The 20,717-nt window shown below is 42.3% G+C and overlaps 1 protein-coding gene across 2 annotated transcripts in view; it reads left to right on the top strand.

The window, feature by feature from the left end:
- The window catches only part of LOC115134555 (neural cell adhesion molecule 2), a 408,204-nt gene that overhangs the window by 309,690 nt on the left and 77,797 nt on the right, over nucleotides 1–20,717 (top strand). For both annotated transcript variants that reach the window (XM_029668680.2, XM_029668660.2), the window contains exons 3-5: nucleotides 9,335–9,541; nucleotides 11,944–12,099; nucleotides 14,443–14,580. In XM_029668680.2, the coding sequence (XP_029524540.1) occupies nucleotides 9,335–9,541; nucleotides 11,944–12,099; nucleotides 14,443–14,580 (501 nt within the window). The remainder of the gene's footprint in view (nucleotides 1–9,334; nucleotides 9,542–11,943; nucleotides 12,100–14,442; nucleotides 14,581–20,717) is intronic.

Below are 20,717 nucleotides of genomic sequence, written 5' to 3'. Positions count from 1 at the left end.
CAGAACTGAAAAAGCATGTGTGAGCAAGGATGCTTACAACTCAGTTGCTCAGTTGCACCAGCTCTGTCAGGAGGAATGGGCCAAAATTCACCCTCTGACGAACCATCAAACAGGCATAGTGTCAATACAGGACTAAGATTGAATCGTACTACACTGGCTCTGACGCTGATTGGATGTGGCAAGGCTTCCAAATTATTACAGACTACAAAGGGAAGCACAGCTGCATGCTGCCCAGTGACACGAGCCTACAAGACGAGCTGAATTACTTATGCTCTCTTCTAGGCAAGTAACACTGAAGCATGCATGAGAGCATCAGCTGATCCGCATTACGGTGTGACCACGCTCTCTAGCTTATGTGAGTAAGACCTTGAAACAGATCAACATTCACAAGGCTGCAGGGCCAGACAGATTGCCAGGACGTGCACCCTGAGCATGCATTGCCCAACTTTCAAGTGTCTTCACTGACATTTTCAACCTCTCCCTGTCTGAGTCTGTAATACCAACATGTTTCAAGCAGACCACCATAGTCCTTGTGCCCAAGAACACTAAGGTAACCTGCCTAAATGACTACCAACCCATAGCACTCACATCTGTAACATGAAGTGCTTTGAAAGGCTGGTCATGGATCACGTCAACACCAGTATCCCAGAAACCCTAGACCCACATCCGCCCCCTGGTGGTAAGGGTAGGTAACAACACATCCACCACGCTGATCCTCAACACAGGGATCCCTCAGGGTTGTGTGCTCAGTCCCCTCCTGTACTCCCTGTTCACTCATGACTGCATGGCCAGGCACCATCATTAAGTTTGCCGATGACAGAACATTGGTAGGCCTGATCACCAACAACGACGAGACAGCTTATAGGGAGGAGGTCAGAGACCAGTGCCAGGACAACAACCTCTCCCTCAACGTAATCCAGACAAAGGAGATGATTGTGGACTACAGGAAAAGGAGGACCGAGCAGGCCCCCATTCCCATTCTCATCGACAGGGCTGTAGTGGAGCAGGTTGAGAGCTTCAAGTTCCTTGGTGTCAACATCACCAACAAACTAACATTTTCCAAGAGCACCAAGACAGTTGTGAAGAGGGCTAAACAAAACCTATTCCCCCTCAGGAGACTGAAAAGATTTGACATTTGGTTAGATTCTCAAACAGTTCAACAGCTCCACCGGCGAGAGCATCCTAACTGGTTGCATCACTGCCTGGTATGGCAACTGCTCGGCCTCCGACCGCAAGGCACTACAGAGGGTAGTGCGTATGGCCCCAGTTATGTACTGGGCCGATCTTCCTGCCATCCAGGACCTTTATACCAGGTAGTGTCAGAGGCAGAGTTGCGAAGAAAAAAACACATCTGACTGGTCAATAAAATATTTAAGATGGGCAAAAGAACACAGACTGGACAGAGGCCAGCATCCCGGAGTCACCTCTTCACTGTTGACGTTGAGACTGGTGTTTTGTGGGTACTATTTAATGAAGCAGCCAGTTGAGGACTTGTCAAACTGTACACTCTAATGTATTTGTCCTCTTGCTTGGTTGTGTACCGCAGCCTCTCATTCCTCTTTCTATTCTGGTTAGAGCCAGTTTGCGCTGTTCGATGAAGGGAGTAGTACACAGCGTTGTACAAGATCTTCAATTTATTGGCAATTTCTCGCATGGAGTAGACTTCATTTCTCAGAACAAGAATAGACTGACGAGTTTCAGAAGAAAGTCCTTTGTTTCTGGCGATTTTGAACCTGTAATCGAACCCACAAATGCTAACACTCCAGATACTTAACTTGTCTAAACAAGGCCAGTTTTAATTGCTTCTTTATCAGCACAACATTTTTCAGCTATGCTAACATAATTACAAGAGTGTTTTCTAATGATCAATTGGCCTTTTATAATGATACACTTGGATTAGCTAACACATCGTTCCGTTGGAACACAGGAGTGATGGTTGCTGATAATGGTCCTCTCTACGTCTATGTAGATATTCCATTACAATTCAGTCGTTTCCAGCTACAGTAGTCATTTCCAACCTTAAACATGTCTACACTGTATTTCTGATCAATTTGATGTTATTTTAATGGACAAAAATGTCCTTTTCTTTTAAAAACAAGGACATTTCTAAGTGACCCCAAACTTTTGAACGACAGTGTTCATACACATCTTTTTTATATATTTATTTTATTACTTTCCAACCCTACCACCCCTCCCACAATTGGAGCAAACTAGTAAACAGCAACGCTTATGCCTGTATATCCAGCTTATACATACTTTATACATTTTTTTTTTACAATAGTTTTATGATGTTTGTTTTTAACTCTTGTCCTTCCTCTAGTTGTGCTATCTGCAGGGTTAGCTCCAGGTAAATGTTGCAATTCTTCAGCCATTCCTGGATCTGTGACCAAAAACAAGCTACATATGGACAGTACCAAAATAAAGTATCTAATGATTCTGCCTCTCCGCAGCTAAATCTGCAGAGCTGGGAAGGTTGTATCCCCCATGTAAATAACATTCTGTTGGTTGCAAGAATTCTGTTTAATAAGTTTTGAATCCAGCATGGTTTTGCATATCAGTTCATAAACCATGTGCCATGGTATTGGTACGTCAAAATATATGGCACGGCTGCCAATATTTGTGTCCTGAAATGAAACTTAAATGAAACTGGTATACTTTTTTTTTATTTCTCACAATTTTCTTTAACCAATCATGGACTTTAATGCAGAGCCGACAGACAAGTTCCTTACTTTTCCCCCTTCTACTTTCCTCTTCCATATTTATGGTTATGCTGCAATTAGTTGGTTGTAATTATGGTTAGCTGCACGTTTTGACAACTCCACCAGTCGTACTATGATATCATTTACAAAGATTATACATATTTTATCAGTTAGTATTTAGTATATTTGAGTTTAACCACAATATTTGTTGTATTATTTGTTCTTTCTTTCTTTTTTGGTGGATTAAATTGAAATTACATTTACATTTACATTTAAGTCATTTAGCAGACGCTCTTATCCAGAGCGACTTACAAATTGGTGCATTCACCTTATGACATCCAGTGGAACAGCCACTTTACAATAGTGCATCTAGGTCTTTTAAGGGGGGTGAGAAGGATTACTTTATCCTATCCTAGGTATTCCTTAAAGAGGTGGGGTTTCAGGTGTCTCCGGAAGGTGGTGATTGACTCCGCTGTCCTGGCGTCGTGAGGGAGTTTGTTCCACCATTGGGGGGCCAGAGCAGCGAACAGTTTTGACTGGGCTGAGCGGGAACTGTACTTCCTCAGTGGTAGGGAGGCGAGCAGGCCAGAGGTGGATGAACGCAGTGCCCTTGTTTGGGTGTAGGGCCTGATCAGAGCCTGGAGGTAGTGAGGTGCCGTTCCCCTCACAGCTCCGTAGGCAAGCACCATGGTCTTGTAGCGGATGCGAGCTTCAACTGGAAGCCAGTGGAGAGAGCAATTGCACACAACCTTCTGTGGCTTGTTTTAAAAATTACGATACTTGGGAGATGATTTCCTTTTCAAATAACTGAAAGTGAGAGGTTGTAATCTGAATAAAGGGGGGAAAAGGCCTTTCTTGAACATAGGTTGAGACGTTCTTGCTAGAGAATCAGTTTGGATTTATATATAACTTTTGCATGACTGAAGCCTTTAGTGAGAGGTCTAATGCTTTAATATTTAATCATTTCTGCCCCCCAAATTCATATTAATTATAAAAATAGGCCCATTTAATTTTGTCTTCCTTGCCATTCCAAATCAAATTGAATATTTTTTTCTCATATATTAAAAAACTTTTCGCCAAGTGTAGTCCAGACCATAAGCAAATAGGTAAACTAGGATATTACTAAAGCCTTAATCATGGTGATTTTTCCACAATTAGAAAGGTTTTTACCTTTCCATGGCAGCAAGATCTTATCTATTTTTGCTACCTTTCTACTAAAATGTATTGGAGTGAGATCATTTATTTTTTTATTCTACATCACCATCAGACCCTTTTATTGGTGAACTACACAGTAAAGTAAAAGTAGTATTTTTCTATGATCCAATATGTAATATAGTACATTTATAATAATTTGGTTGTAATCCAGAGGTTAGAAAAATAGTCTAGATCCTCTGAGGCTGTGGAGGGATCCAAGTTGTGGATTTAAAAGAAGATGAATCATCAGCGTACAATGAAACCTTTGTTTTTAAGCCCTGTATTTCTAACCCCTTGATATTATTGTTGGATCTGATTTTAATAGCTAACATTTTTGATGGCCATAGTAAATACAGTTGAAGTCAGAAGTTTACATACACCTTACCCAAATACATTTAAACTCAGTTTTTCACAATTCCTAACATTTAATCAGAGGAAAATGTCCTGTCTTAGGTCAGTGAGGATCACCACTTTGTTTTTAAGAATGTGAGATGTCAGAATAACAGTAGAGAATAATTTATTTAAAATTTTCTTTCTTTTATCACATTCCCAGTGGGTCTGAAGTTTACATACACTCAATTAGTATTTGGTAGCATTTCCTTTAAATTGGTTAACTTGGGTCAAATGTTTCAGGGAGCATTCCACAAGCTTCCCACAATAAGTTCCTCCTGAAAGTGCTGGTGTAACTGAGTCAGGTTTGTAAGGCCTCCTTGTTCGCACACACTTTTTCAGTTCTGCCCACAAATTTTCTAAAGGATTGAGCTCAGGGCTTTGTGAGGGCCACTCCAATACCTTGACTTTGTTGTCCTTAAGCCATTTTACCAAACTTGGGAAGTATGCTTGGGGTCATTGTCTATTTTGAAGATCCATTTGCGACCAAGCTTTAACTTCCTGACTGATATATTGAGATGTTGCATCAATATTTCCACGTCATTTTCTTTCCTCATAATGCCATCTATTTTGTGAAGTGCAACAGTCCCTCCTGCAACAAAGCACCCCCACAACATGATGCTGCCACCCCCGTGTTTTTACGGTTGGGATGGTGTCCTTCGGCTTGCAAGCCTCCCCCTTTTTCCTCCAAACATAATGGTCATTATGGCCAAACAGTTCTATTTTTGTTTCATCAAACCAGAGGACATTTCTCCAAAAAGTACCATCTTTGTGCAGTTGCAAAGCGTAGTCTGCCTTTTTTATGGCTGTTTTGGAGCAGTGGCTTCTCCTTGTTGAGTGGCCTTTAAGGTTATGTCGATATAGAACTTGTTTTACTGTGGATATAGATACTTTTGTACCTGTTTTATCCAGCATCTTCACAAGGTCCTTTGCTGCTGTTCTGGGATTGATTTGCATCTCTAGGAGACAGAACACGTCTCCTTTCTGAGCAGCATGATGGCTGCGTGGTCCCATGGTGTTTATACTTGCGTACTATTGTTTGTACAGATGAACGTGGTACCTTCAGGCTTTTTGAAATTTCTCCCAAGGATGAACCAGACTTGGAGGTCTACAAAAACAATGTCTGAGGTCTTTCTGAGGCTGATTTCTTTAGATTTTCTCATGATGTCAATCAAAGAGGCACAGACTTTGAAGGTAGGCCTTGAAATGCATCAACAGGTACACCTCCAATTGACTAAAATGATGTCAATTAGCCTATCAGAAGCTTCTAAAGCCATGACATCATTTTCTGGAATATTCCAAGCTGTTTAAAGGCCCAGTCAACTTAGTGTATGTAAACTTCTGACCCACTGGAATTGTGATACAGTGAATTATAAGTGAAATAATCTGTCTGTAGACAATTGTTGGAGAAATTACTTGTGTGATGCACAAAGTAGATGTCCTAACCGACTTACCAAAACTATAGTTTTGTAACAAGAAATTTGAGGACTGGTTGAAAAACGAGTATTAATGACTCCAACCTAAGTGTATGTACACTTCCGACTTCAACTGTAGATATGCCGATAGTGGACAGTTTTACACTTTCTGAGATGTAGCCATTATTTGTTATTTTACACCTTTTTTAACCCATTTTATAAGAGATTCTCCGAAATGTAAATGTTCCAGGCATTTATATACACTGCTCAAAAAAAATAAAGGGAACACTAAAACAACATGTCCTAGATCTGAATGAATGAAATATTCTTAATACCGTAATTTCCGGACTATAAGCCGCTACTTTTTTCCCACGCTTTGAAACTCGCGGTTTATACAATGACGCGGCTAATTTATGGATTTTTCCCGCTTTCACAAGATTCATGCCGCCAAAAAACTGAGCACTGTCACATAATGTGACGTAAATCGAGCGCGCTCAAACTTCCCATCATTCAACGCCTGGGCATGCTCCTGATGAGGTAGCGGATGGTCTCCTGAGGGATCTCTTCCCAGACCTGGACTAAAGCAGCCGCCAACTCCTGGACAGTCTGTGGTGCAACGTGGCGTTGGGGGATGGAGCGAGACATGATGTCCCAGATGTGCTCAATTGGATTCAGGTATGGGGAACGGGCGGGCCAGTCCATAGCATCAATGCCTTCCTCTTGCAGGAACTGCTAACACACTCCAGCCACATGAGGTCTAGCATTGTCTTGCATTAGGAGGAACCCAGGGCCAACCGCACCAGCATATGGTCTCACAAGGGGTCTGAGGATCTCATCTCGGTACCTAATGGCAGTCAGGCTACCTCTGGCGAGCACATGGAGGGCTGTGCGGCCCTCCAAAGAAATGCGACCCCACACCATGTCTGACCCACCGCCAAACCGGTCATGCTGGAGGATGTTGCAGGCAGCAGAACGTTCTCCACGGCGTCTCCAGACTCTGTCACGTCTGTCACATGTGCTCAGTGTGAACCTACTTTCATCTGTGAAGAGCACAGGGCGCCAGTGGCGAATTTGCCAATCTTGGTGTTCTCTGGCAAATGCCAAACATCCTGCACGGTGTTGGGCTGTAAGCACAACCCACACCTGTGGACGTCGGGCCCTCATACCACCCTCATGGAATCTGTTTCTGACCGTTTGAGCAGACACATGCACATTTGTGGCCTGCTGGAGGTCATTTTGCAGGGCTCCTCCTGCTCCTCCTTGCACAAAGGCGGAGGTAGCGGTCCTGCTGCTGGGTTGTTGCCTTCCTACGGCCTCCTCCACGTCCCCTGATGTACTGGCCTGTCTCCTGGTAGCGCCTCCATTCTCTGGACACTACGCTGACAGACACAGCAAACCTTCTTGCCACAGCTCGCATTGATGTGTCATCCTGGATGTGCTGCACTACCTGAGCCACTTGTGTGGGTTGTAGACTCCGTCCCATGCTACCACTAGAGTGAAATTACCGCCAGCATTCAAAAGTGACCAAAACATCAGCCAGGAAGCATAGGAACTGAGAAGTGGTCTGTGGTTATCACCTGCAGAACCACTCCTTTATTGGGGTTTCTTGCTAATTGCCTATAATTTCCACCTGTTGTCTATTCCATTTGCACAATGTGGAATTTATTGTCAATCAGTGTTGCTTCCTAAGTGGACAGAAGTGTGATTGACTTGGAGTTACATTGTGTTGTTTAAGTGTTCCCTTTATTTTTTTGAGCAGTGTATAAACTCCAGTTGTACTTTTTTAAATTTATTTTTATTTATTTTACCTTTATTTAACTAGGCAAGTCAGTTAAGAAGAAATTCTTATTTTCAATGACAGCCTAGGAACAGTGCCCCTGAACTGCCTGTTCAGGGGCAGAACGACAGATTTGTACCTTGTCAGCTCAGGGGTTTGAACTTGCAACCTTCCGGTTACTAGTCCAACGCTCTAACCACTAGCCTACCCTGCCTCCCCTACTTTATCAAAAGCCTTTTCTAAGTACGCTATGAATAGCAGGCCTGGTTTCCCAGTTCTTTCTTTTTTTACATCGTTCTGTTGTTTCCAGTACTTGCCTCATATTATCTCCAATGTATCGCCCATGTAAAAAAAAAAACTGTCTGATTTTAGAATGAATTATGTCTGACAATTCCTTTTAAATTCTATGTGCTATACATTGTGCTAGACTTTTTGCATCACAACACTACACACTGAAATCAGACCTTCTTGCTGAGTGTCTGCGAATCTACCATGTACATAGGAGTGGTTAAAACATGCTTATAACAGTCTTCTGAGTATATGAACAAAGGACTTAAAGGCTTTAAAACTGCATCAAGAAGTCCCTCTGTACTTTCACCCTTCACATGAGTCTTTCTGGATGGCTGTTCATTTGACATTATTGATAGAAAAAAAGCCATACAATTAGCTTCGGTTCGAGGAGATGGAGAACACTGAAACGAAAACATATTCCTGGATTGCTGAACATTCTTAAATAGTGGAAATGATTTCTGATTTTACTTTTGAAATCATCAAACAATGACTCTGCTGTCTCTAAGGCCTCTCTTACCATTTCATCCTGGAACAGTTTCTTGTGCTTGTGCGACTCACCCGATACGATGCAATCGTGGCTGCCTTTGATTTTGAGCTTGGCTTTGTAAATATCAATTTTTTTGGGGGGGGGGGGGGCAGCTAGTTGAGACTTCAACTCTTTTACTTTTCTCTTCTGTAGTTCACTTTTAGCTGGAAAGTCACTTTCATATTTCCCGTGAACAGTTTTGAAATGCCTCTCGACATTTCCCTTCTTAGCAACGTTTGAATGGCAGATCAGACACACACATTTTGAATTTGTTGAGGTGAAGAAATTATCTTCCTCCCACTCACTGTGAAAGTGGTAGATTTTCGGTTTATTGCTGCTTGGTCCAGCACTCATATTAAAAACGTAACTGCAACTTCATTAAAAAAAAATCATTAAAAAACTACTAGCACTGGAACAACAAATAATATTCTGTGACGGGTCTGTTGTAGGTCTACACTAGCGTGGAAACGGAAACGTACTAACTGCAGATGGTTGCTATGGTAGCGACAGTTTGGAAAACAAATGTAGCTACTATAATTGGTCCAATTTTAGGTAAATCAAGCAGTTTTTTCAAATGTTATTTTGGCTGTGCGATAATATTCAAGAAAGACGCTAACCTGTGAGCAAAGCTTACGGTGCTTCAGAACTGTGGACCTTATTATTTTTAAGAAAAACTCGATGGTAACACTGTGAATTGCAAAAATATATTTTTATGTCCATACATTTTCAAAACGTTTATGAGGTCTACTAGAAAGAAGTTCGCCGTCGAACGCGATCGACGTCCTGGGCACCAATGCTCTAGAAAGTGTGAAAATCTTTCAATGGCATTTTCTGCTATCCCGAAGTGGGATAACACATTTCAAAGAAGCATAACTTTCCCATGTTTTAAAAAGAGCTGATTAGGCTACCATTTATTTCAGGTGTGGTTATGGATATATAAAGTGGAACTAATGATGGGGTACTCAAGAGGAGGTTTGGGAAATTCTGCTCTAGATTCTACAGCTTGGCTTGGTTCTTTATACAGTTCTCTCTCCCTCCCCAGTGATCGGTGAGCCGGTGAAGTTGGAGTGGTTTAACCCCCAGGGGGAGCGCATCGTGTCATCCCAGCGTGTGGCCCTGCACACCGGGGAGGACAGCTCCAGGCTGACCATCTACAATGCTGTAGTGGAGGACGCGGGCATCTACCGCTGCCAGACCACCGATGCCCAGGGACAGACACAGGAGGCCACCATGGTGCTGGAGATGTACCGTGAGTGTCACTTGCATGCATATGTAACAGAGAAGAACACACACACACACCACATTCTCTGCATTCCCTCTGTATCCATTCCAGCCTCTGTAGGGTCCTTCAGACATACAAAGACATGAGTTGAATACATCACCGTCCCCCCTGTTAGATCATAAAGATACACCATATTTACATTCCATTGCACCGCCGTACCCACTTGCCCATTAATTAAAGAGTGTAATGAATGTTCGCTGGGTCTGGCGGTGTGTGTGATGGATAGTACTGAATGTGTGTAGGCAACGGAGGCAGGCTCTAATCGTATGGGAGAGGGAATCTTCTGTGGCCGTTAATGGGACGTGATACACAGAGGAGTTCTGCCGCTGGTAGCCATCTCGCAGACGCTTGATTTGGATCACCGGTGTGGTGTGTGTGTACTGTGTTTGTATGTACATATGCACACAGGCATGCCTCCACACACACACGTGCGCACGCCCCCCTCTGGAGTGCACTTACCTTTCTCACCCGCTCCACAAGTCCCCCTACCTCCTCTGACCTCCTCTCTCACGCACCACCACAGCTTGGCAGCCGTATCCATGACAACGTCAGTCAGCCACCGTTCAGCTCTGTGTGTTCAGTAAGTATGAGAAGTAACATGCAGATAGTCACCTGAAGGGCTTGAGCAGGCGTGTAAAGTACCCAGCACCCATCTGAGGCGTTACCCAACATGATCTTCTTGTGATAAACACCACATGTTCAAAAAAAAAAAATGGAAGCCACTTTAAATGTGCTGTACATGACCATTTTGTGAGTCGTGACATTCCGCACACACACGTGCACACGTCTTGACATTATTATATGCGTTCGTGCAGAACCGCTCACAACCTGACGAAAGCTATCCATATTCAAACTCAAATTATAGCTTTATTATAGCTTACGGATGAAAGACTATAATTATCTGCATTGCTGAGTAATTGACAGGTATAGAGTTTCCAGCACCGGCCAACAGAGATCCACTTCAGATAGGAGACAGTGGAGGCAGTCGATGTCCCACCTGAGGGAGCTCCAAGAAAATTGTCTTGTCACCCCACTTTGACAGTTGCCCTTGCAGCTATGTTGGGCAATGACTGAAGAGAAATTCTCACCGTGTTACCAATTTGACAGTGCCAAGCGAGCGGTAGACTGTTACACGAGAGGATTTGTTTTTCTTACTGATTTTCTTGTCGAGCAGGGTAACGACAAAGGATACGGGAAATGAAAACGAGTACAACAACGTGTTTGAATCCCAGGGAGAGAACTGGGGGGAAGGAGAGGGGGGGGGGGTGGTGAGAGAGAGAGAGGGGAAGTGAGGGAATTAAATGGATGGCGAGAGAGAGAGAAAGCTGGAGAGAGAGGGGTGAGTGAATTTGAGAGTGAGGTGGTGAGAGAAGGAGAGAGAGGAGGGTAGGGGAATTAAAGGGACTGACAGAGCACAAGAGAAGGGGTGAGGGAATGAGATGGAGAGAGAGAGAGAGACCAAGCGATGGATTGAGAAAATGAAAAACAAAATGTATACACGAACAGCTCTAAAACGTGCCGTGGAATGAAACCGGCAGATGAGGGTTGAATCTCACATTCAGAGTCAGGAGGATGCAAGGCACGTTAAAGAGCGGCGAGCAGAGAAAAGCACGTTTTGGAGAGCCGCCTGACATAAATCACATTGCAAAATGCTAATGTGCGAGGTTGCAGTGATCTAGTGGAAGGGACTGAAATAAATAGGGCCATGCACGTGATTTATGCAGACTTTAATTTTGCCACACACAGTGGATAACCCGGTGGTGTTACACACTCCACGTGCCACACACACGCACTCAATTTCTCTCTCCATACACCACACACACATACGCCGTGTGATAAGTCGACGGAACTAGCCAGCACTACGGGTTCTGAGAGGGTGGTGGAGTGTTTTCTAAGAGAAGATAAATGCAGGTTCCAAGTCAGCTTTCCCCAGGTGAAATCTGTCAACCACCTGCCAGGGCTTGTCAGACAGGTGCCACAGCTTTAAACCGGCACAAGTTGAATCAATCATTTGATTACAAACAGAACTTTTGGGGCGGGAGGATTCATTCCATGTCTTGTGGGAATGTTTATGGGACTATTTTGGACCACACACATAATCCGAGTTGTCTCAGTGGTGTTGAACCATAGACAATATGCAAAACAGTTTGTGCTATAGAATGGAGTTTAATCTCTACTCATCTGCAGTGTTTCCCAAACTCGGGCTCTGTTCCAAAGTCCACCCTGGCCTACTACTTAGACTGAGGCAATGTATTGGCCGTGCATTCTAAATGGTATACTTGCGCAAATGTTGTGACGTAACCCTCTCCCGGGAAAGACGTGTCTCTAATGTGACTTCACTTCCTGCTGCCTCATTTCCTATGTGACAGAGAAGCTGACATTCCGCGACGTGAGGTCCCCCCAGGAGTTCCGCCACGGCGAGGCGGCAGAGGTGGTGTGTGATGTCATCGCCTCGCCGGCACCCGCGGTCTCTTGGTTCTACCAAAAGGGCTTCAAGAGCATGGAGATCACAGAGGAGCACTACAGTAAGTCTGCGTATGGTCATTTGATACATGCTGCCTCTGTTGATGTGCTGGTAAACCTTATTTGCTTGTTGGTCAATTAAAGCCTAACTTTGTAAAGTGCATACTGCAGCTACCATAATAGCAACATGACTTGACTCTTGAAAAGTGATCTATTGAGCAGTACAGACCACATAGAAATACTTTTCATGCGAACATGTCATTGGGATACGTTTGATCCACGTTTTATTTATTTTTTATGGGCCCACTCTTTGAATGGTATTTTACAGTTCTGCTTTTAATGAAGCAGCTGATAATTACATTATCCTTGATTTCAGAATCCAATTAACGGTTTGCTAGCGCATCAAAATATTTAACATGACATGAACTCAGTTTACGTGACAGATTGCTTCACCCCCCGTTTGGAGACATATCAGTTGAATAAATGCACTTACTGTAGAACTGTTCAAACAGTGCAGTATGTAGGGAATAAGGGTGCCTTTTGGGATGTAAACCAACCAATGTTGTGAAAAATGTATTCCCCAGATTCTGTCAGGGGTTTGATGCTATAAATAGCAAGTTCTAACAATAAAAAGCCACAGCATGTGATTTCATTAAACATATTGTTAGACAATAAAACATGTTAACGAGTCTGCCTAGAAGAGGGAGAGGAGAGGATGCAAATCTCAGTCGGTGGTCTGATGCTCGCTGCCATGCTGTTGAGATCTATGGGAATCACATCTTCCTTTCTTCATGGCTACTGAATGGTATTATTTTTATTTGTTTATTTTTACTTGATTTATTTTGTATTATTTTTTCACTTATTTTTTTGTGTGGTTATGTTGTTGACATACAGTATGTGGGGATATGAAGGGGATATTCCATCTGTCTTGAACACTGATACTATAAGTGACAACACAGGAAATTATTCCACCATATTTCTCTACTTTACTTTTTCTTCATTAACTGAGTTCTTTCAGATCATTGCTCCTAAAAGGAAAGGAAACAAAGTGTCGTATACTATTGGAACACATCCTGTAACTACAGAGGAAAGGAGAAGGAAAGACCGGGGTTTTCGATTGGAACACATCCTATGGCCTAGAAAGGAGAAGGGAAAGTTGTTTTAGTCTATTAGAACTATCAGGTTTCAGGTAAGACCCAAGTGCAGACAGTGTTGAAGTAACAATGTTTATTACAACAACAGGGGCAGGCAAACGACAGGTCAAGGCAGGCAGGGGTCGATCCAGAGTAGTGGGGCAAAGGTACAGGACGGCAGGCAGGGTCAGATTCAGGACAGACAAGGGTCAAAACCAGGAGGGCAAGGATAAAGAGAGACTGGGGAAAAGCAGGAGCTGAGACAAAACGCTGGCTGACTTGAACAAACAAAACGAACTGACACAGACCGACAGAAAACAGGGGATAAGCTGGGAAGATGGGCGACACCTGGAGGGGGTGGAGACCAGCACAAGGACAGGTGAAACAGATCAGGGCGTGACAAGAACGCGGTCGGGGGGCTAGAAAGATAGGAGAGGGGAAGTAATGCATCTTAGATTATTGGAACACATCTTGGGGCTGAGAAAGAATGGAGAAGAAATTAAATCTATCTTCGACTATTGGAAACATTCATGGCTCGTTCATGATGGACAGAAGTTAATTTGCAGGTTCAGACTTGTTTACCAATACTCTGTCACCCAATCATTACTTTTCCTCCTCCTACACTTTCCCCCTCATCCACCCATCACATAGACAGACTTCCTGGGCTGATTAGGAAAAGGATTTGTTTGAAATCTTTGAATGTAGTCAGGTTTGTTAATTGAATTTCAAAGTGCGTCGAAGGGAAGGCCTATCTCCCCTTGCCGTACGGTAATGATTAAAGGTAGAGATAGCAGTGTGTTTTTTTAATTCCATGCTAATTACAGGACAAGGTTATAAATACCTTTGCGCTTGACAGAGAGAGATAGGGTTCTCACTTATCTGCCAGTGACAACAATACCGGATGGGAATCTTTTTTGTGAACTGCAGACCTAATTACTGAAGTATTTATCTCACTTCTAACTTTATTTTAAAAAGCTAAAAGTGGAAAAGGTTTATGAAAATATTATTTGATAGCAAGTATGTGACTGGAGTCATGAGACTTCCTTTCACTCTTTCCTTTTTATCGTTTTCCCTTTCTTTCTTTCCATATTTCCTGTCTGTTTCTAACTCTCTACCCCTCTCTTTCAACCTTTCTTTCTTTCTTTCTTTCTTTCTTTCTCATGCTCCATCCCCCTATATCTCTCTCTATCGCTCCCCTTGTAACTCTCTATCTCTCCACCCCCCCCACCACCACCCACCCTCTATTTCTCTTCTGCCCTCTCTCCTGTGAAGGCAGGTTCCAGGTGCTGCCCAACAACAACCTGCAGATCCACAAGGTGACCAAGGTGGACGAGGGCGTGTACCGCTGCGAGGCGCGAGTGGAGGCCCGCGGCGAGATCGACTTTGTTGACATTGAGGTGGTGGTGAATGGTGAGTAGCTACAGCTTCCACTGTAGCTAATACCTATCCAGTCATATGCAGTGGTGAACGAAGAGTTAGCCACCTAGCTAGCAGAGCAAACCTACTCTCCCCTTGACGATCATATCCAAAACGCTCAGTTATATAAGTAACCTTGGTTCTCTGAAGGATCAAGCTCAACAAATCAGAATCATTAAAACATAACCTAGCCAGACATATTTTTCCTCTCACAGTAGCAGCCGGGCCTGATCTCAGAGCAGACTTATGAAGACTAGTGTAGCATACAGTACGACTACCTGCTCTCGTTTTGCACATTTCAAAATCCTATCCGACCATATACAGTGGTCCCTTCTACAATAGCAGCCATACAGCAGTGTTGTTAAGGATGAGAAGCCCTATACAGAGCCACAGTGTAAAGGCTCCCTTAGGCCAGGCACTGGGGTGTATCGATCGGTGGCATACAGAATTGTTGCTCCTCTCAGGGTGAGAATAGAGTCACCTAGTGAGACAGAATCATTCTCCCTTCCTTACACTCCACAGTTACAGCGCAGACACAGGGTTGCCAGCTCCCAAACAATCGCACCCCAGGACCACAGGCAAAATGAAACGCTTATCGGTCCGGAGACACTTGGTCTCTCACAAAGCAGGAACGTCTGTCTCCGGCGGCGGGGATTAGATTGTCAATGGTGGTGGAAATCTCTGATCTGATTCAATTCAGGTTCTCTTTTGAGTTATTGACACAAAAAGAATCATACCTGGCGTGTAAGAATTGAGTTACTGATTCAGAAGGAATTGTATTTATTGTGTTGGTCACAGGAGGTTGGTGTCACCTTTATTGGGGAGGACGGGCTCTTGGTAATGGCTTGAGCAGAATTTGTGGAATGGTATCAAATACATCAAACACATGGTTTCCTTGTGTTTGATGCCATTCTCATTATAGAGCTACTTAATGATGGTCAGTTTGGCTGCCACCACTCCTTTGATTTCCTATATGCTCACACTATTTCTGTGATTTAAAGATTTCAATTAGCGCCAGCTTGGGGTTTTGTAGCCCAAAAAGCAAAAAGGTTGTCATTTTTATTGACCTAATTTGTTCTCAGCAAGGCCCCAGAGAAGCCAGGAACGCGAGCCACCTGAGAGCGTTTCGGGAGTGATTGAAATGTGATCTCTCGCGAGCTATAAGCACAGGTTATGCATGAGCACCCACAATATTGTCTCGGCTATCTAGCTATTCCCACCTAATGTAATGAACCCACACGGCAACAAAAAAAACACAGATTGCGTTCAATTTAGAGCACCACTTATAGTTGTGAGGAAGATCCAATAAGCTTGCTCAATGAGGCGAGTCCTATTATCCGCCCGGCAACATGACACCCGCTTTCCGGCTATGGAGGTGGGACAGTCCACCGCCGCCATCACTATAGAGTGTGTCCGACTGAGAGAAGGAAAAACTCAAAGTAACCCACTCGGCACAAACTGGTTGAATCAACGTTGTTTCAACATAATTTGTCAACTTAATTGTGACGTTGAATCTATGTGGGAAATGCATTTAATTTGAAAAAAAGTCATCAAGTGAATTATTATTTGTAGGCATTTCTTTTTTCAGGGTGGTGATCAGCTTTAATATTGCAGATAGATCGTGGCTTCTATCAGTGTAATTGTTTGTATCATTTCCAATCCCCCATATATGTTTTGTAAACATATACATTACCAGTCAAAAGTTTGTACACACCCACTCATTCCAGGGATTTTCTCTATTTTTGTAGAATAATAGTGAAGACATCCGAATTATGAAATAACACATATGGAAACATGTAGTAACCAAAAAAGTGTTAAACAAATCAAAATGTATTTGAAATTCTTCAAAGTAGCCACCCTTTGCCTTCATGACCGCTTTGCACAGTCTTGGCATTCTCTCAACCAGCTTCACCTGGAATGCTTTTCCAACAGTCTTGAAGGAGTTCCCACATATGCTGAACACTTGTTGGTTGCTTTTCCTTCACTCTGCTGTCCAACTCATCCCAAACCATCTCAATTGGGTTGAAGTCGGGTGATTGTGGAGGCAAGGCCATCATGATGCAACACTCCATCACTCTCCTTCTTGATCAAATAGCACTTACACAGCCTGGAGGTATGTTGGGTCATTGTCCTGTTGAAAAACAAAATGATAGTCCCACTAAGCACAAACCAGATGGGATGGCGTATCACTGAAAAATGCTGTGGTAGCCATGCTGGTTAAGTGTGCCTTGAATTCTAAATAAATCACTGACATTGTCACCAGCAAAGTACCATCACACCTCCTCCTCCATGCTTCACGATGAAAACCACAAATGCGTAGATCATTCGTTCACCTACTGTGCTTCTCACAAAGACACAGCGGTTGGAACCAAAAATCTCAAATTTGGACTCATCAGACCAAAGGGCAGATTTCCGTCGTTCTAATGTCCTTTGATCTAATGTCTACTGTTTATGTTATTATTATTGGTATCCTTTAGTAGTGGTCTTTGCAGCAATATGACCATGAAGGCCTCACAGTCTCTTCTGAAAGGTTGATGTTGAGATGTGTGTTACTTGAACTCTTTAAGGCATTTATTTGGACGGCAATTTCAAAGTTCTTAAGCTCTTTCAAAGTTCTCCAAATTTTACGGATTGACTGACCTTCATGTCTTAAAGTAATGATGGACTGTAATTTCTCTTTGTTTATTTGAGCTCTTTGTGCCATAATAAGGACTTAATAATAAGGGCTATTTTCTGTATACCACCCCTACCTTGTCACAACACAACTGATTGGTTCAAACGCATTAAGAAGGAAATAAATTCTCCAAATTAACTTTTAACAAGGCAGAACTATTAATTGAAATGCATTCCAGGTGACTACCTCATGGAGCTCATTTAGAGAATGCCAAGAATGTGCAAAGCTGTCATCAAGGCAAAGAGTGGCTACTTTGAAGAATCTCAAATATAAAATACTCGTTTAACACTTTTTGGTTATTTCCTGATTTCATATGTGTTATTTCAGAGATGTGATGTCTTCACTATTATTCTACAATGTATAAAATAGTAAAAATAAAGAAACACTTTATTTTTGTGTTTTTGTGTCCAAAGTTTTGATTGGTACTGTGTGTATTATTTTACATATACAGTGGGGCAAAAAAGTATTTAGTCAGCCACCAATTGTGCAAGTTCTCCCACTTAAAAAGATGAGAGAGGCCTGTAATTTTCATCACAGGTACACTTCAACTATGACAGACAAAATGGGGGGGAAAAATCCAGAAAATCACATTGTAGGATTTTTAATGAATTTATTTGCAAATTATGGTGGAAAATAAGTACAATTACAGGCCTCTCATCTTTTTAAGTGGGAGAACTTGCACAATTGGTGGCTGACTAAATACTTTTTTGCCCCACTGTATACACTACCGTCAGGACAACAGTTTTCAGCTGTGCTAGCATAATTGCAAAATAGCTTTAGAATGATCAACTAGTCTTTTAAGATGATACACAACAGCTAACACAATGTGCCATTGGAACACAGGAGTGATGGTTGCTGATAATGGACCTCTGTACGCCTATGTAGATATTCCATTGATATTTACAGCTTTAATGGTCATTTACAACATTTACAATGTCTACACTGTATTTCTGATCATTTTGATGTTATTTTAATGGATTTTTTTCAAATGTACTTTTCTTTCAAAAACAAGGACATTTCTAAGTGACCCCAAACTTTTGAACTGAAGTGTATATCCCCTATCTGTGCAAGAGTGAAGACTCGCTCTGTCACAACTCCTGCTTGCAGACACACATGGGCTCTGGCATTTGCAACCATTTTCCTTACTCACTCATTTAACTCATCACACTTTTCCAATCAAACAGTCACCCTATCTTCCTACACAACCACACGCCTCTCACAAATGTGTTTTAGGTTTAATTTGGTCGACAGTGTAGCCTGGGATCTGCAGTGCTTTAACCATGAATTATTTCACTACTCTCTCTGGCTCTTCTCCTTCATCCTCTTTTATTCCGGTAAGCACCAGATTTTACATCGGAAGTTTACATGCTCTTAGGTTGGTGTCATTAAAACTCGTTCTTCAACCACTCCACCAATTTCTTGTTAACAAACTATAGTTTTGGCAAGTTGGTTAGGACATCTACTTTGTGCATGACACAAGTAATTTTTCCAACAATTGTTTACAGACAGATTATTTCACTTATAATTCACTATATCACAATTCCAGTGGGTCAGAAGTTTACATACACTAAGTTGACTGTGCCTTTAAACAGCTTGGAATATTCCAGAAAATGATGTCATGGCTTTAGAAGCTTCTGGTAGCCTAATTGACATGATTGTAGTCAATTGGTGGTGTACCTGTTGATGTATTTCAAGGCCTACCTTCAAAGTCTGTGCCTCTTTGATTGACATCATGAGAAAATCTAAAGAAATCAGCCTCAGAAAGACCTCAGACATTTATTTTGTAGACCTCCAAGTCTGGTTCATCCTTGGGAGAAATTTCCAAAAGCCTGAAGGTACCACGTTCATCTGTACAAACAATAGTACGCAAGTATAAATACCATGGGACCACGCAGCCGTCATACCGCTCAGGAAGGAGACGCGTTCTGTCTCCTAGAGATGCAAATCAATCCCAGAACAGCACCAAAGGACCCTGTGAAGATGCTGGATAAAACAGGTACAAAAGTGTCTATATCCACAGTAAAACAAGTTCTATATCGACATAACCTTAAAGGCCGCTCAGCAAGGAAGAAGCCACTGCTCCAAAACAGCCATAAAAAAGCCAGACTACGGTTTGCAACTGCACAAAGATGGTACTTTTTGGAGAAATGTCCTCTGGTTTGATGAAACAAAAATAGAACTGTTTGGCCATAATGACCATCGTTATGTTTGGAGGAAAAAGGGGGAGGCTTGCAAGCCGAAGAAGACCATCCCAACCGTAAAAACACGGGGGTGGCAGCATCATGTTGTGGGGGTGCTTTGCTGCAGGAGGGACTGGTGCACTTCACAATATAGATGGCATCATGAGGCAGTAAAATTATGTGGATATATTGAAGCAACATCTCAAAACATCAGTAAGGAAGTTGATCACAAATGGGTCTTCCAAATGGACAATGACCACAAGCATACTTCCAAAGTTGTGGCAAAATGGCTTCTGGACAACAAAGTCAAGGTATTGGAGTGGCCATCACAAGCCCTGACCTCAATCCTACAGAAAATGTGTGGGCAGAACTTAAAAAGCGTGTGTGAGCAAGGAGGCCTAATAACCTGACTCCGTTACAACAGCTCTGTAAGAAGGAATGGGCCAATATTCACCCAATTTATTGTGGGAAGGCTACCTGAAACGTTTGACCCAAGCTAAACAATTTCAAGGCAATGCTGCCAAATACTAATTGAGTGTATGTAAACTTCTGAGCCATTGGGAATGTGACGAAAGAATTAAAAGCTGAAATAAATCATTCTCTATTATTCTGACATTTCACATTTCACATTCTTAAAATAAAGTGGTGATCCCAACTGACCTAAGACAGGGCATTTTTATTTGGATTAAATGTCAGGAATTGTGAAAAACTGAGTATAAATGTATTTGGCTAAGGTGTATGTAAACTTCCGACGTCAACTGTATATCAAGTATGGATTCTCTCAACTTGTTTCTCTCTTTTAAGTTCATTAACGTCAGCTTCAAAAACATTGACTGTACCATTCAGCTTTTCATTTTCTTTTTCCATTGTTGCGGCTTTCTCATCACTCATTTCATGGCTTATCTTCACCTCGTGAATCTTTACGGACTAACTCAGGTACGCCTAATTTATAATTTAGTGATTTTAGTAGTTTGGTTTCCATGCTTACTGTACATGGTGGTGAAAATATGTCATCGGTGTCCATCGAAGAGTATCTTATTGATTTTTTAAAATTTTATTTTTAGAAATTGGTTCGTCATTTCTTACGTGTTCACCCTCCGCCATGTTTTGGTTTTGACTGCGTTGGTTGTGTTTGTCGATAAATTTCTCCAGCCTTACAAGTTGTTTTGAGATATTTTCCAGTTTTGATGATGTTGCTCACGAGTGAGCAGATCAGCATAAAAGTATTATTATTTGGTCAGTTTAGAGACATTAATTTCTAAGATTTTTCACAAGGC

This window comes from Oncorhynchus nerka, linkage group LG2 (genome assembly GCF_034236695.1).
Source record: "Oncorhynchus nerka isolate Pitt River linkage group LG2, Oner_Uvic_2.0, whole genome shotgun sequence".
NCBI classification, from domain to species: domain Eukaryota; kingdom Metazoa; phylum Chordata; class Actinopteri; order Salmoniformes; family Salmonidae; genus Oncorhynchus; species Oncorhynchus nerka.
The sequence above is the reverse complement of the archived record's forward strand: the minus strand, read 5'-3'. Positions and strand labels throughout refer to the sequence as shown.